The sequence below is a fragment of the Martes martes genome, assembly GCF_963455335.1.
Source record: "Martes martes genome assembly, chromosome: 7".
NCBI classification, from domain to species: domain Eukaryota; kingdom Metazoa; phylum Chordata; class Mammalia; order Carnivora; family Mustelidae; genus Martes; species Martes martes.
Window position 1 is genome coordinate 61,748,235 of NC_137894.1, and position 27,160 is coordinate 61,775,394.

Genomic DNA, 27,160 nt, shown 5'->3' on the forward strand with positions numbered 1-27,160 from the left:
ATCTTCCGGGGGAGGGGCCTGTTGCAGTGATTCTCAAATGTCTTTGCCAGAGGCAGACTTGCACAGCCCTTGCCAGGGGCCAGGCTAAGTAATCTGCTTGGGTTTGTGCTTGGTAGCTTTTGTTCCCTGAAAGCTTTCTGTACAGCTTTGGAGGATGGGAATGAAAATGGTGGCCTTCCAATCTCTGGGCCAGAGGAGCCAAAAGCTTGGGGCCCCACTCCTCACTGCACCCTGAGAGAAAAGCAGTCAATCACTCCTGTCTCCCTGGTCTCCTGTACACTCTGTGCTCAACCAGCCTGTAACCGAATGTTTCTATCTCTGGCACATAACCCTATTTGAAGTTTCCAAACCCAGTAGGTTCCTGTGGTGTGCTGCTGTGCCACTCCTCCCAGGGGAAGAAGGGCGTCTCCCTGGATCTGCCGCTCACAGGGTCCCTGCTCAAAGAGCAGTGGCCAGACTGTGCCTCAGATCACAGTTTATGGCAACCCTGAGTTGAAAGCCCACTCCTTGGCTCCTCCTTTACAGCCAGCTTCCCTGCTCCAACACTTGGGTGTTCTGCCACCCTCAGGCACCCCTGGTCCTTCCCGAGGGTCCTGAGACCACAGTGTCCCAGCAAGGGTTCCCAACCCCCATTTAGCCACTGGAGCGACGTCCCTCCACAGAGCAAGTTCTGATTTTGGGCTCCAATGCTCTATTACGTGCTGGGAGCCAGCTGACGGAGGCTCCCTCCCCCACCCCTGTGGTCTATCTTCCTGAATATCACCTCGGATTCACTTTTCTGCACGTCCTACCTTCCAGAAAGTGGTCGCTTTTTTGTTCAGAGAATTGCTGCTATTCTTTTCTTTGATCTCCTGTTGAGTTTGTAGGTTTTCAGAATGGTTTGATAATTATCTAGCTGAATTCTTGGGACCAGATGAAATTTAGGTGTCCTACTCTTCTGCCATCTTGCTTCTCCTCCCTCCCCAAGAGTTGTCCTAAAGTCCTGTATAGTCAACCCCTTCCCTTCCAACTCCCAGTCTTTCGCAACCTCTGTTTTTAATGCCTCACAAGCATTCAGAATTGTATTTTTAGGTTTATTGCTGTGTAGTGATATCTCACTGTGGTTTTAATTTGCATTTCTCTGATAACTGAAGATGTTCACCATTTGCTATTGTGTTTATTTGCCATCTGTAGTCTTTCTTCTTTGATGAAATGTCTATACAAATCTTTTGCTCATGTTTATTCATTTATTATTGAGTTGTGGAAATTGTTTGTAGATTCTGGATATAGTCCTTTGTCAGACATGTGTTTTGAAATATTTTTCTCCCAGTCTGTGATTTGTCTTTTCATTTGCTTAACAGTGCCTTTCAAGGAAGTGTTTAACTTTGATGAATTTTTACTTTCTTATGTTCACACTACATAAATATATTATCTCTTCAAGAATTATATTTAAAAAGTATCCTTAAAGATAAAAAAGAAAAAAGTGAGAGTGGTTAACAGCCTAAGAGCACATTTTACCTAGATATTTAAGTGAAAATGAAAAAGAAACAATAAATTGGACCTTGAAAAACTGAAAAAGGAGCACCTGGGTGGCTCAGTCGGTTAACATCCAGCTCTTGATTTTGGCTCAGGTCGTGATCTCAGGGTTGTAAAATTATGCCTCAAGTTGGGCTCCATGATCAGTGGAAGATTCTCTCTCCCACTCCCTCTGCCCCACCCCACTCACGCTCGGTTTCTTTCTTGCTCTCTCAAATAAATAAATATTTAAAATGAAAATTGAAAGAATTACAACAGGAAGAAGAAAAAGAACTTTAAGTAAAAAGAACACTGTGTACAATGCAAAATGGTAGGAAAGTACTGTGTGTGTGCTAGGGAAAGTGTCTGATAAGGCTGGAGCAAATGGTGAGAGAAAATAATGGAAAAGGAGGTTGGAATCAGGTTAAGTAAGGATGGCCTTGAATGTCATATTAAGGTGTTTCATTTATAACATGCAGAGAAATGGAATTCATCAAAAACTTTTAAGTAGGAAAGGGACATGAGTGAGAAAGTGCTTGGGATACTTACTCTTCTGGAGGTAAGAGAGGAGAGACTGGAAGGAGGATTTAGGGAGACCAAGGAGGAAACGCTTAATAATCCCAATGAGAAGCCACAAGACTACTACAAAGACAGAGCTGTGTGAATATGAAGGAGAGGATGAATGTCAGAGACAAAATGAGCTCCCAGGAGACTAAATCACCTAGCAGGAGCAGGGAGAGACTGTAAGCATGAACCCAGGCCTATTGCTAACCAAAGGTAGGGACTCTGGAAAGGGACAGGAAGCATAGAGAACCATGTAATATAGCCCCCAGTGGAAGTAAGAAAATAGCTGAAGTTGTGGAATGGTAACAGAGAAAAAAACTTTTTAAATTAACATAAAATGTATTATTTGTTTTAGGGGTACAGGTCTGTGAATAATCAGTCTTACACAATTCACAGCACTCACCATAGCACACACCCTCCCCAATGTCTACCACCCAGCCACCCCATCCCTCCCACCTCCCTCCACTCCAGCCACCCTCAGTTTGTTTTCTGAGATTAAGAGTCTCTTATGGTTTTCCTGGGGCGCCTGGGTGGCTCAGTGGGTTAAAGCCTCTGCCTTCGGCTCGGGTCATGATCCCAGGGTCCTGGGATCGAGCCCCGCATCGGGCTCTCTGCTCAGCGGGGAGCCTGCTTCCTCCCCTCTCTCTCTCTACCTGCCTCTCTGCCTACTTGTGATCTATGTCTGTCAAATAAAGAAATAAAATCTTAAAAAAAAAAAAAAGAGTCTCTTATGGTTTTTCTCCCTCTATGGTTTCTTCTTGTTTCATTTTTCCCTTCCTTCCCTTATGATCTTCTCTTGTTTCTCAAATTGCACATATCAGTAAGATCATATAATTGTCTTTTTCTGATTGACTTATTTCACTTAGCATAATACCCTCTAGTCTATCCACATCCTTGCAAATGGCAAGATTTTATTTTTTGATGGCTGCATGATATACCAGTGTGTGTGCACGCACACACATACACATGTATATGTGTGTGTGTATGTATGTATGTACACACCATATAACCACATGGATAAAGAAGATGTGATATATATATATATATATATATATAAATTCACATCTTTAAAATCAATTTTTAAAATTATGTTATGTTTTGAGGGAGTTTCTTTGTGGTGATGAAATAGTTTGGTAGCCTGATTGTGGTGTTGGGTGTATGAATCTACACATGGGAAAAAGTTTCATATACTCCCCTCCCTCAGGAAAAATTACATATAAAAATAAAGTAAAAGCTGACTCAGGCCTGCACTTGAGTTAGTAATAGTAAACCAATAACTATTTCCTAGTTTTAACAATATACTATGGTTATGTAAGATATTATCACTGGGGAAAACTAGTTGGAAGCCACATGATAACTGTACTATTTTCCAATAGCTCCCTGAATCTGCTTCATGCTCTACAACAAGTACTGTCAGGTTGACGGAAGACAGACTGATTCGTGCAAAATTCAGAATGGAGGTTATATCTAGAGCTGCAGTGACCAATATAACAGCAACCTAAATCTAAATGAAATTTAAAACTCAGTCCCTCATTTGCTCTGGTCACATTTCAAGTGTTCAATAGCCCATGTAGCTAGTGGCTACCATATGAGCAGGGGTACAGAACATTTCTTTCTTTTTTTTTAATTTTTTTTTTTTTTTTTAATTTGACACACAGAGATCACAAGTAGGCAGAGAGACAGGCACAGGGAGAGAAGAAAGCAGGCTCCCTGCTGATCAGAGAGCCCGATGCAGGGCTCAATCCCAGGACCCTGAGATCATGACCTGAACCGAAGGCAGAAGCTTAACCCACTGAGCCTGCCAGGCGCCCAAACATTTCTATCCTTATAGTAACTTCAATTAGACAGTGCTGCTTGAGGAAGAAGAGGGAATGAAATATATAGTGGTAATGAGCTATTTCTTAACCTAGATAGAGGCCACAGATGTTTTACAGTCTTCCTTAAAATTTTTGTATGTGTTTTTTACACTCTTCTGGAATACATAATACAGCAATACAAAATAAAAATATTGATTTTTGCAGATAACATGATGGCATACCTAGACAATTCAATAGTGACTCAATTTAAGTTTCTTACAAGAAATAAATAAACAAAATTGTATGATATGAAACAAATCTACAAAGGCAACTTTGATTTTATATTAATGGAGCAATATGAAAAAAGGATTTCAATCATAATCATGATCTGAAAAAGTATGAAATTAATTTTACCTGAGATTTAAGAGATTTAAAGAAAATTATGAAAATCCTACTGAAATTCTAGAAGGTGGTATGTAAAAAAAGGGAAAGATCATTCCTTACACAGTCTGAACTATGTTCAACCACAATAACATTCTCTCAACTCTCTTCCCTCACTCTTCCATAGTGCTAACCTGACCCTTACTCAGGTTAAACTCAACTCTCACACTAATGTGCACTTCTAAATAAACAGTTTAAGGTGTTTAGAGAAAAACAAACTGTACTGACAATCTCACCTTATATTACCATAATACTCAAATGAGTTTTCAGCCCAGGTCAGCAATCTATTTTCTGAATCTAGTTCTCCTCTCCCTCTCCATGGTAACTATTTCGCTTGTCCTCTTCCATCTTCAACCTCCAGCACCATTCTACACTCTCAGCAAAAGGCCTTACCTTCTCTAAGAGAATAAAAGCCATGAGAGAACTTCAACTCTCCACTACCAAATCTAAATGCTTACCTATATCTGTGTCCATTTACTCGGCCTTTTCTCAGTTACAAGGGAAGGAGTGTTCTTGCTCTTAGAGAACGAGCTAACCTCATCATTTGTGCTCAGATTCCTTCCCTTGGCTATGCAAGAATGTGGCTCCTAGAATTTTTCCTTCTCTGTCTACATTATCATTTTTTTCATATCTCCTGGAGTATTACCATCAGTACACAAGCATGCTGCAATAACTGCCATTTAAAAAAAAATGAGGGCATGAGGGCACCTGGGTGGCTCAGTGGGTTAAGCCTCTGCCTTCGCTCAGATCATCTCAGGGTCCTGGGATTGAGGCCCACATTGGGCTCTCTGCTCAGCAGGGAGCCTGCTTTATCCTCTCTCTCTGCCTGCTTCTCTGCTTACTTGTGATCTCTCTCTCTCTGTCAAATAAATAAGTCATCTTTAAATAAATAAATGAGAAGGAAGGAATAAATTAAGGAAGGATTTTATTACTTCCCTTTCAACTATGTCCCTGTTTTACCAGTTTTCTTCTTCTTCTTTTTTTTTTTTTAAAGATTTTATTCACTTATTTGACAAAGAGAGATCACAAGTAGGCAGAGAGGCAGACAGAGGGAAAGGGGGAGGCACGCCCCCCACTGAGCAGAGAGCCCGATGTGGGGCCCAATCCTGGGACCCCGGGACCATGACCCCAGCCGAAGGTAGAGGTCCAACCCACTGAGCCACCCAGGTGCCCCTACCAGTCTTTAAAATAAAACATCTCTCAATTGGTTAATCATCCAACTGTTAATTTCGGCTCAGGTCATGATCTCAAGGTCATGGGATTGTGCCCTTTGTTGGGCTCTGCGCTCAGCATGGAGTCTGCTTGTCCTTTTTCCCTCTGTTCCTCCCCTCTCACACACTCTTTCTCTAAAATAAATAAGTAAAATCTAAAATAAAATAAAATAAAATAAAAACAGCTCCCGGGGCACCCTGGGTGGCCCAGTCCATTGAGCATCTGTTCAAATACTTTCCTTTCTTGTTTCACCAGTACTTGTCTCTCTGCCTTCAGATTTTCTCAGTGTCAAGTAGTTGAAGCTCATCTACTTGCGACCCCCAAAACCAGGTACTCTTGCACCCCTGTGCCCTGGCTACACCCCCATCCCCAATCAAATGATTCTTAAATTTCTATTATTTCCAGTCCTGATTTCTCTTTTGAGCTACATATTACTGTATCAAATCACTTTCTTGTTGTATTTCCATCTGGAATCTAAGAAGCATCTCAAACTTAACTTCTGGAAAATAGAACCTCATTTTTCCCTTATCAAATCCACTGTTCATCCTTCTTCCCCATCATGGTTAAAGGCATGACCATTTGTTCCGGACAAAAATTTAAAAGTCAATCTTGACTCTTCTTTTTTCTTGACATCCAATATTAACAAATCCAAAAGGAAGCATCATTAAGTCTATCTTTAAAATATATCCTAAATATGACCATATCTCACCACCTTCATTAGAGCTCCCTAACGCCCTAGATTTCAGTCACTATCAATGACCACTGGACTAACGGCATTAGCCTTCTCACTTGTAACTTTCTGATTCCACTCTTGCTCTCAATAGTCTCTTCTTCACAGCCAGAGTGACTTTAAAAAAACAACACATGTTCTAAAACTCAAAAAACTGTTACTTAGAACAGAAACGGGATTCCAGAAATACATTCAAATATAACAAACTACAAAGAACCTAAGTTCTTTTCTGCAAGACTACTAATTTAGAGAAGAATACTGATAAAACTGAAGATAGGCTCCTTACAATTTCTAGGCACTGAAATTCTCCTAAGGCTATGTCTTAAATATAATCTACTTCTGTATATAATTCCATTATATAATTAGCTTATTGACAGATCATGTACCAGATTATGCAACAACCCCGCTCAAAATTTTCCAAAGGCTTCCCATCATATTTAGAATAAAATCTCTTTGCAAAATCATATGCAATCTAGGGCCAACCAACCTCTGATACCTTATCTCTTGCCACTGAACTCATCATGCTATGCTGTGTTGTGCTATACCCACAGTGGCCTCCCTGCTTTTTCTCAAACACACCAAACTTACTACTTTGAACTTGCTATTCCCTTTGCCTGGAACACTCTCTTTCAAGATATTCACATGGCCCGCTCTCACACTTAATTCAACTCTCAACTTCTCAAAAGAAGTCTTTTTTAACTAATACTTCTAAAATAGTCTCCTTTTTTTCTTTTTTGGTACTAACATAGTCTCTTATTCCCATTGCCCATCACTCTCTCTGTCAATACACTGTTTTGTGTTTATTCATAGCATATACCACTACCTAAAATTATGTATTTATTTGTTTTTTATCTGCCTTCTCCAAAAAATATAACTTCCATAAGAGCCTGATTTTGGTCTGCTTGTTCACCACTATAGTCCTAGCACCTAGATCCATGCCTCACACAGATTACGTGCTCATCAAACATATGTTATGTGTAAGAATAAACAATAACCTGTAACAGTCTAAAAATTCAAAAAGAAAGATATCTGGAAAAGAAATGGGATTCCAGAAATACATTCAAATCTAGCAAGCTATATAGAACCTACATTCTTTACCTGCTTTGCTATGTATTAATGCAAGATCTTCACCAGAATCAAAAAGATTATCTTGTAATTTTTAAGGCACCTAAATTCTCATGTGCCTATATTCTAAATACAATTGACATTTGCGTATATAACTCCATTATTATATATTTAGCTCATTCAAAATCAGTATTTTAGCTTTTGTGCAACTTAATTTGCTAGAAAATGAAAATCACAATCAGTACCAAGTTAAAACAAAACTAAAGGTAAAAAGGAGACATTACAAGAACTGAACTATAGGTTATGACAATATAAGGAGTTCTACTGACCCGATCCCCGGTAAAATTGGTGAAAATTATTTTAAAAAACTAAAGCTCCTGGAAATGGTCCTTAGGGTAAATAACAAATAAAGAAACATCTATTCAAGAAAAGTGAAAATTCTATGGTACTTGAACCAAAACCATTCCCTCCCTCCTCTCTTCCAGAGCAGAAAACGTGGCTCCACTCCAGACTGTTGCCACTATGGACACTGGACTCCTTATTTCCCAGTTCCGAGCTGGAGGGCTTTCTTCCCATAGAAGGAGGACTTCAGCATTTCTGAGGTTCTTCCAGATCTCTACTTTGGGTGTATGTTGACAATCCTGGGAGCCCAAGAGCCCTTCCTGTGGCTCAGGAGAGTGCTTCCCTGCCAGGACAGACAAACTGAGAGATCTCCACTTACTGCCCTGTCTCAGCTCCTAAAGAGTAAGGATGTCGTTCAGAAGCTACCACAGTTCTCCACCCAATTTTAGAGCCTTGGCTCAGAGATTTTGCCTGGGGGGAGGAGAAAGGCCATTAAAAAAAAAACCACCTGCTAATCTCTCCCCACAGGAGTTTATCTTGTTTGCAACAGTAAAATTTAAACTTAAAACATTTCTCAAAAATAGGGAAGGTTGTGGTATAGGGAGTTGGAAGGAGATTTGCTTGCAGATCTAATGAAGATAAAGCCAGGACCACAGACTGGCCAGGTAAGAAGAACCAGGGGAATAAGACTTCTAGAAGGCCTCCTGAGGTCAGAAAAATCCAAACTCTAACCTCAGAAATTAGATTAGATTAGTTTGTCATGCCCCCACCCGGAATTTATACCCCAGGGCACTATTGTAAGCAACAAAGCAATCAGCCAGCAATTAGTGGAGCTTAAAACCTGGGTGTAGTCAGGGAAAAGTGCAGAAGAGAGCTCCACCAGTACAGGAGTCATTCCAGGGTGACTATAGGCAGACTGCCCCAGGAGCAACAACAGAGACTTAATATTCTGTGTTGGGAAAAGGGAGGGAAGGGTCACAGGGGGAACAGCCCTCACAGAAACAAATCCAGTTCAGCCCCTAAACAAATAAACAAGCAAATAACAATAACAAAGCACTGGAAAGGAGGACCGATATCTAAAACAGCTATATTATCTAAAATGTCCAGTTTCCAACAAAAAAATTATAAGGAATCAAAGAAACAGGAAAGTATGACCCATACATCTGGGGGTGGGAGAAGCAACAGAAACCGCCTATGACAGTGACTAGATGTCAGATTTAAGAGGAAAGATTTCAAACTAGCCATTATAAGTATGTTCACAGAACCAAAGGAGAGCTTGATTAAAGACATAAGGAAAGCATGACGACAACATGGTGTCAAATAGAGAGTATAAATAAAGAAAAAAAATGTTCATTCTCAAATAGAGAATAATAACAATGAGAAAAAATATTTCCAAATGGAAATTCTGGATATGAAATGTACAAAGCGAAAACAGACTTGTAGGATATAAAAAGAACCTCAGACTGCAAAAAAGACCTTTGAGCCTAAAGGGCCAATGTGTGTTCTTACTCCAAATCCATTCTTCCAACTCTGTGTCTAATGTCCTTTTTTTTTCTTTTTTTAAGATTGTATTTATTTATTCGACTGAGAGAAAGTGAGAAAGCACAAGTAGGGGGAGTAGCAGACGGAGACGGAGAAGCAGGCTCCCTGTTGAGCAGGTAAGCCTGATGCAGGACTGGATCTCAAGATCCTGGGATCATGACCTGAAACAAAGCCGGATGCTTAGCCAAGCCACCCAGCTGCCCCTAATGTACTTTTTTTTTTTTTAAAGCCACAACTTTCAATAATAAAATTAACTCTATCCACTAATTTAATCATAAAATCTATATGCCACTTCTTGGATGACATCCATTCTATACATAATTTGTATTTCTTTTTTAAAAAAGTGATACTATAAATAACAGGTTAATTCTCAAATTTAATAATAATATGAAAAATCTTACTGGTCTGACGTCACCACAGGAATTGGTAAATTGTCGAGCCAAGCCAAAATCAAGCATGTAACATTTTCTACATGTACTAGGAAAGCGACCCATGGCGAAGTTCGACTAGAAAAGCAAAAAAGGAAAATACACATATTCTTATAATACTAAATCCTTACATATATCCTTCCTATATTTTAATTCTTCTATTTAAACTCTATATAAAACATATGTCTCAAACACACTATTCTAATCCATGATACTTACTGGATATTAATACATAATCTCGTTGTGTATTCTATTAATGCCTAGGAGCAGGTAACTTTAAGGAACAAAGAATTAAGTGATGGTACAAAGTTACCTACAACAACACTGACTTAAGTGGAACTCCATGTTCCTTGAAATTCTGGTCTAAGTCAATGCTTTAAAGACAGCCCAATTCTTCCTTTTTAAAATGGGAGGAACTAGGAGTGAGCAAAATTGAATACACAGCTAGAAATTTAAATGAATTTCCTATAAGCATTATAAAGCTGAATTTCACTAAGCATAAAAATTAAAATTCAATTTAAGGAAGCATTTCAAAACAGACTTACATGAAATACACTTTGCATTCTTCCCTTAAAAAATAAATGTAATGTTAAATGAGCACAAATTTGCAAAGATGGTATGTAAAAAGAATATATAAAGGAAAAAGCAAAACTGCTACAAAATTGTTAGCTTTTATTTTAAAATAGTGTTTTACTTAGGGAGTTTTCAGATGAAAATGGAAAGTCTTCAGTCACCATGCTTCTAAAGTAGTGACATTTAGTTTGGCATAGAATTGAGAGCAAGAGAAATCTATATTACATTAAGCCTGACTCTACTAATGTTAATTTTAGTTGGCATTTTCATGTAAACTATTTAATTTTAGAAATCATGTAGCAACAGATGGATGTAATTTTCAACTGCACTAACCAACACATGATATATTTATAGTAAATACAGTATATCAGAAATGGATCATTTCCCCTTGTGAGCAACTAAAAAACAAAGAAGGAAAAATAAACACATATTTCAGTTATGGAAATGACAATTTCTAAGAAAAAACAGAATAGAAAAAAATACTATATATTGCCACTGTAGCATTCAGAAGAAAAAATAAGGTCTTTCATAATTGATGGTTCCTTATAAGTACAATTTGTCACTTGAGAAATAGTTCAGAGAACATAATGAATATAAAAGCCACATATGTATATATTTTTACACAGTATCAGGAAAAAGAAATCTAAAGAATGACTTCCAATTTAGGTGTAAGGCTAAGTAACTAGAAATGTTAACACACATAATAATAATAGTCAAGCATTATTAATTTTTACTTTGGCTGCGAGCAACATTTTCATTGTATGAAAAAAGCTCCTGAATGTTAAATTGTAGTTTGTAATTAGAATTTTTTTTTTAAATTAAGAGGCAAGTTACATTTTGCTTCTAGTTACAGAATTAAAATATTACCTTGTATTTAATAATAGAAAGCAAATACAGAAAGTTACATTCATAATTTATTGTGTCCCTTCATTAGATTAAGAGTACAAAGCAAATTCATTCTGTGCTCTGACTTGAAAAGGCCTCTTACCGGTTTGATGTCTCGGTGCAAGAATCCCACAGAATGGATGCTCTCAATAGACTCGAGAATCTGTCTACCCAACCGAAGAGTAGTGCTAATGGTGAATGTGCCCCGGGACTGGCTACGGCGTAGATCTGCCAGATTCCGACCCTGTGTAAACCAAATAAACACTTTCACATATGGTACTATGTTATAAAAGAAGAGCGGGAAGTTATTCATTCACCATTAAAAATGTTTTGACAGGGGAACCTGGGTAGTTCAGTTGGTTGAGCATCCAAGTCTTGGTTTCCACTCAGGTCATGGTCTTGAGGTTGTGGGATGGAGCCCTGAGCAGCGCAGGACCCACACTCAGCGGAGCCTCTGCTTGGGATTCTTTCTCTCCCCTCTGCCCCTCCCCCCGGCTCATGCTCTCTCTCAAATAAATAAATCTTTAAAAAAAAGTTTTGACAGAAAGAGCAAGGATTTCACCCAAATCGTGACCCTCTCATTCAAGAGAAGAGATTCCATTAAGGTAATACATGAATGTTTCACAGAAATTTAAGAATAACCAGAAGTTTTTGAACTTAATTATGTTTTTGAATCATCATGTTTCCATCTTTCATGCCATAACAAAATAGTCTTGATTATTTGAAAATATAGAAAACATATGTACCCAGAGCAATAATTCCAAATATAAAATAAGTGATAATCTACAATAATGAGTTTTACAATCCCATGAGTAGCTAATAACTTACGAGCATTCCAATCATTTTTTTCTCAAAAATCAGTATTTTGATTTCCAAAAATATACCTAAGAAATACTGGAACTTTATTTGTAAACAACTTCCACCATTATAAAAGCTTTTGAAGGAAAATCAATTAATTTGATTTATGACAGTAGTAATGATTCTAAAATTTCAAATCAGTTATTTTTTAATTTCTTCAAAAATTTTATTTATTTATTTGTCAGAGACAAAGAAAGAGCACACAAGCAGGGGGAGCAGGCAGAGGGAGAAGCAGGCTCCCCCCTGAGCAAGGAACCCTATCTAGGACTTGATTCCAGGACCCTAGGATCATGACCTGAGCCGAAGGTAGATGCTTAATCAACGAGCCACCCAGGCGTCCCCAAAATTTAACATCTTTTAAAATGTAAACTAAGGTATCAACTAACAAAATCCAAAAAGATAAAATATAAGGCTAGCAGGAGTATGGGGAAAAGTTATTAACATGGTAAATACATGCAGGTTTTATTCACCTAATTAAAATTAAAAACTTCACAGTATAAACTAAATAAAAGTAGTTATTATTTGTTACAAAGAAAAACTGAAAACAATCTACATATCTATCAATAAATGAAAAGTTAAATAAATTATGGTACATTCATCTTACTGGTACACAGCCACCGGGGGGGGGGGATGATTCTTATTCATAACATAGAATGAATATTATTGAATGAAAAAAAAAAACAAATTCATTTTCCCCTAAGTAATTCTATAAATTTAACATGATCCCAATAAAAATGCAAGTGGATTTTACTACTGAAAGTGTGAAGTGAACCTAAAAGAAAATAATATAATGAACCCTCATATAACTACTCATCACCAAGAATTAACAATTACCAATTCATAGCCAATCTTGTTTCACCTATTTGTTACCTACCCCCCCACACCCTTGCAACGCACACCCCTTTCCTTCCCACACATATATATGCTGGATTATTTTCATGTAAATCCCAATATCATTTCATCTACATATATTTAAAAGTGTGTAAGAGCAAATGATAAAAATAAGTTGTCAGCAACCCTACTGTCACAAATTTGAACTAGAAATATCTACTTTCTCTTTTAAAAATTGTGTATCCTGAACCCATCCACTTGAAATGAATTTAAAACAATGTTCAATCCAATTGCAAGAGATACCCATAGCCTCTAGAGTTTGTGGTCTCTAAATACCATTTCCCACGAAGAGGAATCAGGGCTTACTGGAGAAATGACTGATTCTAGCTCTGAAGTATGAAACAGACAGAATGAGCTTGGAACATGATATTGGACAAGAAAGTAAGGATGCTATCAAAGACTGCTACAGTCTGGTCTTACCAAAATGAATCAGAATCCAACTTGAAAGAAGCCCTATTGGTCGAAGATAGAGCAATATGAACATTAAAAACAACTACAATAATTGAGAAATATAAAAGATGTGAAATCCATGAACTCATATTCTTTTAAAAAGACAGAGCTCATCAGTCCTCTTTGGAAAATATTAGGGAACCAACTTGTTATTTTGAAAACTAGTAAATAGAAGAAAAGAAACAAGTACAAATCCTGCCCTTCCTATATAAAAATTTATCTCAGGTAACCTAATAGTTGAGGGAGTGCTTTTTTGAAGAAGAATTACAGCTACTAATTAAGGAAAACTGATAGAATTAGAATCATACATCTGCAACCCCACTGAAGTAATGGATCTAGGCAATGATTACTAATTGGTTGATAAAACCTAGAAAAACTACTGGGAGCTTTAAAAAGGATGCATCAGGTTGACTGTCCCTGAATCTCAAGGATCAATCCTAAGAATATTAAAAAGAGACAACCCAGACATTGCCTAGGGATGGGATGCAAGAGGAAGCATACCACTCACCTCTGAAGTACTCTTGCTAATTAAAACAAAGATCTAATCACCAGTTTACAGAAAATACAGGGGATACAACAACATGTTAAATAAGGAGGGAGATAATCAGCAAACTCCAGAATATGTGAACTTCATGACAAGCGACATCATTTTTGTCAATGACAATATGAACAACAACAAAAAACTGTAAAAAAAAGAAATAGAGGGAACCTATAGAGTAAAGAAGGTTTAAGAATTATATCCACCAAATACAACATGTGGAACCCTCTGTGAAACCAGATTTAAGTAATCCAAATATAAAAAAAATAAATAAAAGATATACAATAAGGAAATCTGAAGATTATCTTGATATTTAATGCTATTATTAAGGAATTACTGTGTACTGTGATTAAGAGGAGAAAAAGAGTCTCTGACTCTTAATAATACATATTCATGTATTTCCAGATAAAATATGCTTCCATTTTGCTTTGAAATAATTTGGGGAGGGAGAGGAGAGGAAGAATACACCAGGAACAAGATGGACCATGTACTGATAACTACTGAAGCTGGGTGATGAGTACAAGGGTGTTCGTTATACTATTTTATTTTTGTGTATGTTTAATTTTTTTCACAATAAGAAAAAGTTTTAAAAATAAGCCAGCTCTGATGTTAGGAAATCTAGATCTACATCTGTATGATTATAAGATTCAAAAAATTTTTTGCCCCTCCCTAGGTGATAACGCTTTTTCACAAAATATCACCCTTTGGCTATATGAAAGCTGCTCATGTAAAGCCTCAATGGTGAAAGGAAATTTCATGAGACTCTTCCCAGATGTTGCAGGTAGAAATGAGGAAAGAAGCACAAATTCTCAAACCCATAAGATTTCAAGACCCAGATTTTCAGAGCTGCCCAGGTGCCCCAGTCCTTAAAATTTTTAAGGCAGATATTCTACAACTGAATCGCCAAGAGGAAAAGAGTATTTAAGAAGAATAAATTTAGGGGGCGCCTGGGTGGCTCAGTCAGTGGAGCATCCAACTCTTGATTTTGGCTCAGGTCATGATCTCAGGATCATGAGATCCAGCCTGCATCAAGCTCTGTCCTGAGCATGGACCTGCTTAAGATTCTCTTTCAACCTCTCCTTCTGCCCCTCCTGCCCTCCATAGCCAAAAGAATTTGGGATTTTTAGAAGAAATTAAAAGTGGCAGTGAGAAGCTGACTATGTAAATTTTATCACAATATACAAGGGGAAACATAGTAGTTATCTTCAATATGTCATGTAAGACAGAGTACCCTCTAACAATTATATTAGCTTTACTCCAAATCAAGTCAATCATAACTGTACAGATGCATGGCTAATGGTGGATAATTTTCTTATGAACAGGAAAAAATACAGCATGAAAGTCAATTGGAAAGGTTCTTGGATAAATCCAGAGGAGCCTGCCAAAGGCCACAAAGGCCATCGTTATCTGATCTACACTGGTCTCCTTAGTTTTCCGAAACTTTTTCTGAATTTCTTTCCTCTGCTGCCCCAACCCAACTCCACTCTCCATCTAGGAAACAGAACTATGTTAATGAACGAAAAAAGAAAAAGGAATGCATTTCTCCTACGTATCAACTAATGCTTAAATTTTCAAGCAGTCAAAGTTGGTTCTTGAGCACATAAATTAAAAACTAGAGGTAACAAGAGGTAACAAAGAGAGGAAGGGAGAGGGACCGGGCAAGATTCCTATCCAACAATCCATGTGGGGACTGAAAAACTGCAATGATGATAATCAATGGATAGTTGACAAGAACAACCCTTCCAGAGGGAAAAAGGAAACAAGACAAAACCAGAGAGGGAGACAAAGGATAAGAGACTCTTAACCTCAGAAAACAAACTGAGGGTTGCTGGAGGGGAGGGGGTTGAAAGGGATGAGGTGGCTGGGTGATGGACATTGCAGAGGGTATGTGCTATGGTGAGTGTGGTGAATTGTGTAAGACTGAGGATTCACAGACCTGTACCCTTGAAACAAAAAATATATTATATGTTAATTAAAAAAATAACAACAACAACAAAAAAGAACAAAGAACAACCCTTCCATCTTTGGGAAAATCTATGTCAAATCTGTTTAAATGAAAATTCCATCTGCATAATATAAAATATTCAGAGATGATACCAAGAATTCTATTTTATTCATATCTACTGAAATTAGGTACTTTGATCAAAACTGAAATATTTTAAGATACATTTCTAAGTAACCTACCTGCAACTGCATGACCACATAGTTGAATCGATCATTCCTCCCACAGCCAATAAATCTACAAACGTGGTCTTTCCCTGGATAAAAGAAAGAAAGAAAGACAGAAAACAGTGGAAAAGGTTATGCTATGGTTTCTCTTCTAAATAATTAATAATTTGCTTTTCTGTAAGTATTTTATAATTGAATATAAAGGACCTGTCTTAAGAAACTTAAAAATAGGAAATCTGTATTATTCAAATTTTCTATCCACCTCCCCCTGGACCCTACATTGCTCTGTGTGTAGTCAAACAAATGTTTATTGAATGAATAAATAAATGAATGAGGAAATAAATGAATGATAATTTATGAAGTAAAGAATTAAAAGGTCATTTCAGATCAACTTGCCCAGACATTATACGTATGAAAACAGAGAAGAGCAATAAATAAGAACTCTGTTAGGAATATAAATCCTGGGGGATACAAATATTATATTTATAGTATAAATTTATTGTATAAATATAAATCCTGAAAAATATATATATAAATATAATATAAATTTATTTTATAAGTATAAATCCTGAATTTCAGATATGGTCTGCCATTCACCAATATATGACTTCAGTCCCTTAATCACTCAATCTTTCTGAGCCTCAATGATCTGGATTAGTTCCGTGGTTTTCAACCTGGGTTTTACCTATGAAATCCAAGGAGGTGCTGACTAGGGTGCAGAGGAAAGCAGAGGTGGAACAGGTAGAAATCCAGAGTCTGCCCTGATTCAACAAAAGCAAGCAAAGGTCCCAGAAAAGGATTAAGACTGGTGGGCTCCAGGGCAAGAAGAGGGCATTTTGTCTGGAGCATAGTGAATGAAGGGAGTACAGCATGAGGAGATGCTGGAGAAGCAAGAGACATGAGGCCCTGAAAGGTCTTAGACTCTATAATAAGGAAAGTGAGCCACATGTAGAAGTCAGTTTTTCTTAGCCCTAGCTACGTATTGAAATCATCTTGGAAAACTTTGTAAAACTTTGTAAATTCCTGCACTCTTTAGTGATTCAGAATTGGTGGGGAAAAATACAGGTTGGAGCTTTTCAAAAGTTCTCTAAGTGATCCAAAAGTAGATGGGCCATGGATGGATATATGATCTATTGGATCTATTGCTGGGTAATGAGAAGCATCTACAAGACTTTAAGATGAGGAAAAACACACTTAAAACATTGTACTTTAGAACACTGCTATGGTGGCAATGACAGACCACATAGAGGTCAACTCTAAAGGCAAAAAGGTCACTCTGGGAACAGTTACAATATCCCAAGAGAGAATAGGGTTTAAATGATAAATAGTATAGGAGAGATGGGAAAAAATAAGATAAATATGAGAGATACCAAAGACAGTTTCTGACTAGAAACTGGTACAATTAAATGGTAAGTTGTACCAAAATAAGAGAATATATAGTAGGTTGTATAGGCTGTAAGGGATATTAGAATGTCGAGTTTAAGGACAACCTGGTGAATTTAGCAGACAATTGTAATTTTAAGCCTGCTGCTGAGCAAAAAGCTGAGCTGTAGAAATACACTGGGGAACCATAAGTTCATGGAAGATAGATAGAACTACACACACAGATGGAAAACTGCCAAGTTGGAAGAATATAAAGAATGAGAAGAAAATCATTTTAGAAAATGAAACATTTAGAGCATGGGAAGAAATAAAAGAATGCATGAAGGGAATCAAGTAATAGCCAGAAAGGTATGAGGAAACTATGAGAAAGAGGTATTATAGACATACAATGAGAAGAAGAATTTTGGCTAATGGCAAATGCTATAGAAAGGCTGAGAAGTGCTGGTTAATATAAAAATTAGGAAGTCACTAGTGAGTAGAAAGGGCAACAGCCAGTCTTCAATGGAATAAAGTATGAATCAAGAATGAGGCAGTGAGGGTAATCTTTGAAGAAGTTTGCCTGTAAAGTGAGCAAGTCATATGCCAAGAGCTGGAAGGGCAAGATGTGGTGAATGAATGGGAAATACATCCCAAAATTAAAACAAAAACAAAAACAAAAACTTTCTACTATTGGACTTAAAATACAAATACAATCCAGACTTATTTTAGTTAATAATTCAACTTCTTTTACACTATTCTCTCTTTCTCTGTGGTTTTGCTGGAAAGGGTTGGAACTCACAAAAAATATGTTCAATGGGAGCAATAATTCCCAATGTGTACAATGCATGTGCATCACTTTACATGTATTTTACAAATATTTGCAAAACTGTGTCTGTCATCTAGTAAAATGCAGTAAGAATGAAAGGATGAAATGATGGCCAATTAGCAACTTACTATTTCCCTCAGCTTCAAAGGAACAATTTAAAAATCATTTAGGAAGTATTTTATTCTTATTATCCATTAAAAATTCCACCTTCCTAGCATATAACATTTAAATGATGGATGTCTATTACAAAGACATTTCAACCATCTAAAAACAAAAGGCCATACTGTATTTAATGCTTCTCAGAATGTTCTTTCAAAAATACCTTAATGGTACATAACACCAAGATACTATTTATCTCTTGATAGTGAAAACATCCTACTTATATTAAAAAAAAAGAAATCAAATAAACTGTAGATCCTTGACTGATAAACAAAATACAAAGTCAGTAGCAAACTCTTTAGGATTCACCAACACATCTTCATTGATTTAGGTCAGAGCTTAATGAGTTCTTAACTCATACTTTTTAGCATAGTGTACTACTGCTCTTATATTTTAGATACATGCAATTAGTGAAAATCCTTGGTTCAATAATATGTGCATATTTTTAGAAGCATGAAGAAACTATAATTTAACTGAAACAGTAATTCTTCACCACCACTTAGAGTATTAAAAATAACTATTATAATAACTAGTACAAACTGAGATATCACTCTATGAGTACAGGGACCATATCTATCTTGTGCTGGTGACTAGCACAGCACCTGTCAATTAGTGAAGTGCCCAATTAGTATCTGTGAATAAACAAATTATATAAATAATGATAGCTAGTAAAACATGCATAATATGCAAGCATATTGTGCCAGGCATTATATTAAGTGCTTTACATGCATTTAATCTTCACACCTTAAGTATTATTATTTTCCCCATTTTTCAGATGTGAAGAATTCAGCAAAATAATCTCTAAAAATGAAGGGAGCAGGGTAAGTTATACTTGAAGAGAGTGTAAATAATTCAAAATCATTGCTGTGGAGAAAGAGAAACACAAAGGGAAAGAGAATCAGCTTGCTAAACCCAGAATATATCAGGAGAGACCTAATAAACTGTCATTAGTTAAGAGTCCTGAGGAGAATCCAGATACCAGAACTACAGCAATCTTTATGATAAGTCAGGCAGTCTCCTAGGTCATATCTAGTTGGTAAGCAAACAAAAAAAACCAAGACAGTCCAACACTATGCACTGCTAGGCGTGATTATGATTCCACGTTCACAAAAAATAATTATTCAACTTCATGCACGGTAAGATTAGAGGAGAGGTCCAGACATATTACGGAAACCACTCAAAGTCCCTAGATAAACCATTTTATAAAGTTTCAAGAACTCCCAGTATAAAAGACACGTAAATAGTCTTTTTTAGAAGATTTTATTTTAGGACACCTGGGTGGCTCAGTCCGTTAAGTGCCTGCCTTCACCTCAGGTCATGATCCCAGGATCCTGGGATGGAGCCCTGCATCAGGTTCCCTGCTCAGCCGGGAGTCTGCTTCTCCCTCTCTGTCTGCCCCTCCCTTACATTCAGGTACACGTGCTCTCTGTCTCTCTCACTCTCAAATAAATGAATAAAATCTTTAAAAATAAATAAAAGATTTTATTTTTAAGTAATCTCTACATCCAACTCAGATCAAGATTTGCACACTCTACCAACTGAGCTAGCTAAGAGCCCCCATGACATCTAAATAATCTTGATGTCACTCTAGGACAGGAGTGATGTCAAACCCACACCAATCCTCATTTTATTCCTACTTAATAACCTCCCATACATTCTCATTAAAGGCACAGAATATGATAGATATATAAATTTAATTTCAGCATCGTTAGGCTATACTGTCTTTGCTTGTCTGGCCCCTAGACTGTAAGTACTCCTAGGGTGGGGGCTCTAGTACCCAGCTCTGCACAGGGTACACATTAACCAAACAATGAATAAGTTTTTGACAATACCTTTATTGGAACATTATTAATGTACCACTAAATTCACCCATTTAAAGTGTAATTCAATTGTTTTTAGTATATTCACAGTTGTACAACCACCACCATAATCAACATTAGAACATTTTCAACAGCCATACCCCACCCCACCAAAAAACCCATACTTATTAGTTGTCATTTCCACTTCCCCCTGCAACTCCCCCAACCCCATGAGAGTCAGTCCCACTAATCTACTTTCTATCTCTACAGACCTGACTATTCTGGACATTTCACATAAATGGATTCATACAATAAGTAGTTTTTGTGACTGGTTTCTTTCACCTAGCATAATGTGTTCAAAACTCATCCACGTCGTAGCATGTATCAATATTTCACTTCTCTTCATTGTCAATAATATCCATCATGTAGCTATGCTTAATCTTATATAGTTATTAATATGTTTAATCTTAAGCAGTCCATAGGAACTGTTGGACTGTTGTCCAAAAAAGCTGCACACTTTATATTCCTACCGGTAGCAGGTTCTAACTTCTCCACATCCTCACCAACTCTTGTTATTATCTGTATTTCTTTTTACTGCAGTCATCCTAGTGAGAGTGAACTGATATCTCAGTATAGTTTTGATTTACATTTCCATAATCACTAATAATGTTGAGCATCTTTTCATGTGCTTACTGGCAATCTGTATATCTTCTCTGGAGAAATGTCTATTCAAATCCTTTGTTGATTTTTAAATTGGGTTTTATGTCTCTTTATTACTGAGTTTATGAGTTCTTTATATACTCTAAATACAGTCCCTATCAGATGCATGATTTGAAAATATTTTTTCCTATTCTGTGGGTTGTCTGTTCACATTTTTAAAAAATTTTTAAAATTTATTTAACAGAGAGAGAGAGCACACAAGTAGGGGTAGCAGCAGGTAGAGAGAGAAGCAGGCTCCCCGCCAAGCAGCAAGCCCAATACAGACTCAATCCCAGGACCCTGGGATCCTGACCTGAGCCCAAGGCAGTTGCCTAACAATTGAGCCACCCAGGTGCTGTGTCTGTTCACCTTCTTTTTTTTTTTTTTTTTAAAGATTTTATTTATTTATTTGACAGACAGAAATCACAAGTAGGCAGAGAGGCAGGCAGAGAGAGAGAGGAAGGGAAGCAGGCTCCCTGCTGAGCAGAGAGCCCGACATGGGGCTCGATCCCAAGACCCTGGGATCATGACCCGAGCCGAAGGCAGAGGCTTTAACCCACTGAGCCACCCAGGCGCCCCACACCTTCTTGATGGTGATCTTTGAAGCACAAAAGTTTTTAAATGTGATGAAGTCCAATTAATCCATTTTTTGTTTTGCTGTTTTACAGTTTTAGCATCATATCTAAGAACTCATTGCCTAATCCAAGGTCACAAAGATTTACACATATGTTTTCCTTTAAGAGTTTAATGTTTAAGTCTTTGATCCACTGTGAAGAAATTTTTTTAAGATTTTATTTTTTTATTTGTAAGTAAATTCTACATCTAATGTAGGGCTTGAACTTATGACCCTGAGATCAAGAGTCAAATGCTCCACCAACTAAGCCAGCCAAGTGCCCCCATTTTGAATAAATTTTTATATATGGGTTTATATATGGTACAAGGTAAGGGTCCAACTTCATTCTTTTGCATGTGTATAACTGTGATGGAAGACACACTCCTCTTGTGTTTCTCCTTTACTCTCCCACTACTACCACACTCAAAACATTTCTGACACCAGACGTGTGGGCTTTCCACACATCAAGCTATTCTCAAGACCGGCTGGCTGGGTGTCTGTCCTATAATTCAAATCAATTCTATCTACCTGGAGTTTACATCAGATCCCCAAAAGGGCTTAGTTCTGCAACGCTGCCCCTACTTGAAACGCCAATCCCAAGTCCCAGGTTGTCACCTGTATAAATGACCCCCTCCTTGGGTTTGACAATTTGCTAGCTTATAGAATTCAGGGAGATACTTAGATTTACCAATTTATTACAAAGGCTATAATAAAGAGTACAGATGAGCAGCCAGATTTAGAGACACATAGGGAGAGCTGTGTGGGAAGTGGTGCAGAGCTGCTCCTTCTGTGTGCACCACTCTTCCAGCACCTCCAAGTGTGCACCAGCTCAGAAGATTCTGGAATCTTCACTACTTCCCAGAGGACAGGGGGTGGGGCTGAAAATTCCAAACTTCTAATCATGACCTGGTCTTTCTGGTGACCTGCCATCCTGAAGCTATTAAGGAGCCCACCAAGAGTTGCTTCATTGGAACACGAGACACTCTTATCGCCCAGGAAATGCTAAGGAACACAGGAGCTCTGTGTCAGAAACCAGTGTCCTAGCCAAAACTACTAAGACTAAGTATCAGAACAAAAGTTGCTCCTAGTGCTGTTATCACTCAAGAGATTACACGGATTATAAGAGGTCTCTGCCAGGAACCAGGGGCAGAGACCAATATATGTGCTGTTTATTCTTTTACAATATCCAATGGAGTTGTGCTGGCACCATTTGTTGAAAAGACTCCTTTTCCCATTAAATGTTCTTGGCACCCTTGTCAAAAATCAACTGACCATAATGTGACAACTTCTGGACTTTCAATTCTTTCCACTGATCTACATTTCTATCTATATGCCAGTACCATAATTACTATCATTCTGTAGCAAGTTCAAATCAGAAAGTGTAAATACTTCAGCTTCATTGTTCTTTTTCAAGGCTGTTTTCCCTTATTATAATCCTCGTCATTTCTGTAAGGTCAAAAGAAATGTCCCCTCTTTCATTCCTGGTTTTAGTAATTTGATTCTTTATTTTTTCTTGGTCTGTCTAGCTAAAGGTATGTTAATTTTGTTCATTTTTTTTTTCAAAGAACCAATTTTTGGTTTTTTAGTTCCCCTTCTTATTTTTCTATCCTCTATTTCATTCATTTCCACTGTAATCTTTACTATTTCCTTCCTTCTTCCTGCTTTAGATTGTTTTGTTTTTGTTTAAAGATTTTAATTTATTTGTCACATAGAGCACAAGCAGGGGAGTGACAGGTAGAAGGAGAAGCATACTTCCTTCTGAACAAAGAGCCCGACGTGGGGCTCAAACCCAGGACCCTGGGATCATGAACCGAAGGGAGACACTTAAGGGACTGAGCCACCCAGGCATCCAAGAAGGGGCTTGAACTCACAAACTTGAGATCAAGAGTCAAATGCTCTACCGACTAAGCCAGCCAGGTTGGCTCTGCTACCTTTAGGTTTAATTTGCTCTTCCTTCTCTAAGGTCATAAGGTGAAAGGTTAGGTAATTTACTGGAGATCTTTCTGGCTTCTCAATATAGGTGTTCACTGTTATAAGTTTCTGTTTAAGCACTGCTTAAACTGAACCCCATAATTTTTGGTACCTTGTGATGATATGTAAATTAAGGAATCTACAGAAAATCACTTTGAAATCTTAGAAGATAGGGTCACTGATGCCATATGGGGCAGCATATCATTTTTCTTTGAAGAAGACACAAGACTGAAGGAAAGAAAAAAAGGACTAACTTAGAGTTAAATCTCATTCTGCCACTTAATAATTATGGAACCTTAAGCAAGTCTGTTTCCTCAGCAAAATTATTGAGAAAATTAAATGACACAGCATATTTATAAAGGATCTTTTTTTTTTTTTTTTTGAGATCAAGAGTCAGACACTTAACTGATTGAGCCACCCAGGTACCCCATAAAGCATCTTCCTGACTAAATATCCAGTGTTCATTCCCCCTTACTAATAGTACCTAAATTACCCAAATTGGGGAATGATCTTCCTTTATCATGTATCTACTGTCTCAATGGGTTTGATCCACTCCCAGGCCCAAAGTTGGGCATTAACTGCTCTAAAATCAGAGTAATAGACACATTTATCTTTTGTTATGGAGATCAATTTGTCGATGGCAAGAAAACTAAACATTCAAGACTTAAGGCATTCAATGCATCACATTACTTTGACAAATATAATTATTTCAGGGATTTTTTTCTTTTTTTTTTCTTTTGTTCTCCAGGGATATTCGAATCAGAGCAAAACCCAGTATGTTTCATATGACAATTATGAGAAGAAATGTTATTTTTAAGGAGAAAAGAATGTAGCTCCCTTCCAGATGCTATCAGCAACTATCTCTCAACCATGAAGGAAACCAGCATAAGAATTAAGTCTACAATATGGAAGAGATAATCACACACAAAAAAGTCAGATGGACAGCCATATGCAAAAGAATGAAAACTAGACCCTATCTTTACTGTACACAAAAATCGACTCAAGATAGACTAAAGATTTGAAGGTAAAACCTGAAACCATAAAATTCATAAAAGAAAACATAAGGATAAGCTCCTTGACCCTGGTCTTGGCAATGATTTTTTGAATTTCACACCAAAAGCAAAAATAAACAAGTGGGACTACACCAAATTATGAAACTTCTGCACAACAAAGAAAACCATCAACAAAATGAAAAGGCAACCTACTGAATGGGATAAAGTATATGCAATTCATATATGTGATAAGGGGTTAATATTCAAAATACCAGGAAAGGATGCTGTATTTTGTCAAATGCTTTTCCTGTATCAATTCAGAAGACCATATGGTTCTTCTCTCTCCTCTTATTTAATATGTTCTATCACATTGATTCATTTCCAAATGTTGTACCATCCTTGCATCCCAAGGATAAATCCTACCTAGTGTAGGGATGGAGGAACAGTCCTCAATTTCATAAAAACCATCTATGAAAAGTCACAGTGAAAATCATTCTCAATGGGGAAAAGCTGAGAGCCTTTCTGTTAAGATCAGGAATACAGGGGCGCCTGGGTGGCTCATTGAGTTAAAGCCTCTGCCTTCGGCTCAGGTCATGATCCCAGGGTCCTGGGATGGAGCCCCGCATCGGGCTCCCTGCTCGGCAGGGAGCCTGCTTCCCTCTCTCTCTCTCTGCCTACTTGTGATCTCTGTCAAATAAATAAAAAAAAAAAATCTAAAAAAAAAAAAAAGATCAGGAACACAAGGATGACCACTCTTACCACTATTGTTCAGCATAGTACTAGAAGTCCTAGTAACAGCAAACAGACAACAAAAAGAAGTAAAAGGTATTCAAATTGGCATAAAAGAAGTCAAACTCTCTCTCTTTGCAGATGACATAATACTTTATGCGGAAAATGCTAAAGACTCCAACTCAAAATTACTAGAACTCATACAGCAATTTAGTAATGTGGCAGGATACAAAATCAATGCACAGGTATCAGCTACGTTCTTACACACTAACAATGTAACTATAGAAAGATAAATTAGGGAATTGATTCCATTTATGATAGCACCAAAAATCATAAGATATCTTGGAATAAACCTAACCAAAGAGGTGAAGGATCTATACTCTAGAAACTATAGAACACTTATGAAAGAAACTGAAAAAGACACAAAAAGAAATTGAAGAAAGAAAGAAAGAAATTAAAGAAGACACAAAAAGATGGAAAAATATTCCGTGCTCATGGATCAGAAGAACAAACATTGTTAAAATGTCTATGGTTCCCAGAGCAATCTACACTTTTAATGCCATCCTGATCAAAATACCAATGGCATTTTTTGAAGTGCCGGAACAAACAGTACTAAAATTTGTATGGAACCAGAAAAGACCCTGAATCGCCAAGGGAAGGTTGAAAAAGAAAAACAAAGACGGGGCATCACGTTGCCTGATTTCAAGCTATATTACAAAGCTGTGATCACCAAGACAATGTGGTATTGGCACAAAAACAGACACATAGATGATGGAATAGAATACAGAGCCCAGACATGGACCCTCAACTCTATGGTCAACTAATCTTCGACAAAGCAGGAAAAAATATCCAGCAGAAAAAAAGACAGTTTCTTCAATAAATGGTGCTGGAAAAACTGGATAGCTCTATACAGAAGAATGAAACTTGACTATTTGCTTACACCAAACACAAAAATAAACTCTAAACGGATAAAAGACCTCAATGTGAGACAGGAATCCATCAAAGTCCTAGAAGAGAACATAGGCAGTAACCTCTTTGACATTAGCCACAGCAACTTTTTTCAAGACATGTCTCCAAAGGCCAGGGAAACAAAAGCGAAAATGAACTTGTGGGACTTCATCAAGATAAAAAAGCCTCTGCACAGCAAGGGAAACAGTCAACAAAACAAAGAGGCAACCCATGGAATGGGAGAAGATATTTGCGAACGACACTACAGACAAAGGGCTGGAATCCAAGATCTATAAAGACCTTCTCAAATTAACACCCAAAAAACAAATAATCAAGTAAAAAAAATGGGCAGAAGACATGAACAGACACTTCTCCAAAGAAGACATACTAATGGCTAACAGACACATGAAAAAATATTCATCATCATTAGCCATTAGGGAAATTCAAATCAAAACCACACTGAGATACCACCTTACACCAGTTAGAATGGCAAAAATTGACAAGGCAAGAAACAACAAATGTTGGAGAGGATGTGGAGAAAGGGGAACCCTCTTATACTGTTGGTGGGAACGCAAGGTTATAGCCACTTTGGGAAAACAGTGTGGAGGTTCCTCAAAAAGTTAAAAATAGACTCAGAAATTACACTATTGGGTATTTACACCAAAGATACAGATGTAGTGAGAAGAAGGGCCACATGCACCCCAATGTTTATAGCAGCAACATCCACAATCAGCAAACTATGGAAAGAGCCAAGATGCCCTTCAACAGACAAATGGATAAAGAAGATGTAGTCCATATATACAATGGAATATTACTCAGCCATCAGAAAGAATGAATACCCAACTTTTGCATCAGCATGACAGAACTGGAGGAGATTATGCTAAGTAAAATAAGTCAAGTAGAGAAAGTCAATTATCATATGGTTTCACTTATTTGTGGAACATAAGGAATATAGCATGGAGGACATTAGGAGAAGGAAAGGAAAAATGAAGGGGGGGAATCAGAGGCGGAGGTGAACCATGAGAGACTATGGACTCCAGAAAACAAACTGAGGGTTTCGGGGGGGCATGGCGGGGGGGAAATG

General features: G+C 37.4%; 1 protein-coding gene across 1 annotated transcript in view; it reads right to left on the minus strand.

Annotated features, from left to right (window-relative positions):
- Positions 1-27,160, minus strand: part of TTBK2 (tau tubulin kinase 2) — a gene marked incomplete at its 3' end in the record, with an annotated part of 156,831 nt that overhangs the window by 56,506 nt on the left and 73,165 nt on the right. Inside the window, exons 4-6 of the mRNA XM_080809583.1 lie at positions 15,994-16,067; positions 11,176-11,316; positions 9,588-9,692 (exon numbers count right to left, since the gene is read on the minus strand). Coding sequence (XP_080665709.1) covers positions 9,588-9,692; positions 11,176-11,316; positions 15,994-16,067 — 320 coding nt within the window. The remainder of the gene's footprint in view (positions 1-9,587; positions 9,693-11,175; positions 11,317-15,993; positions 16,068-27,160) is intronic.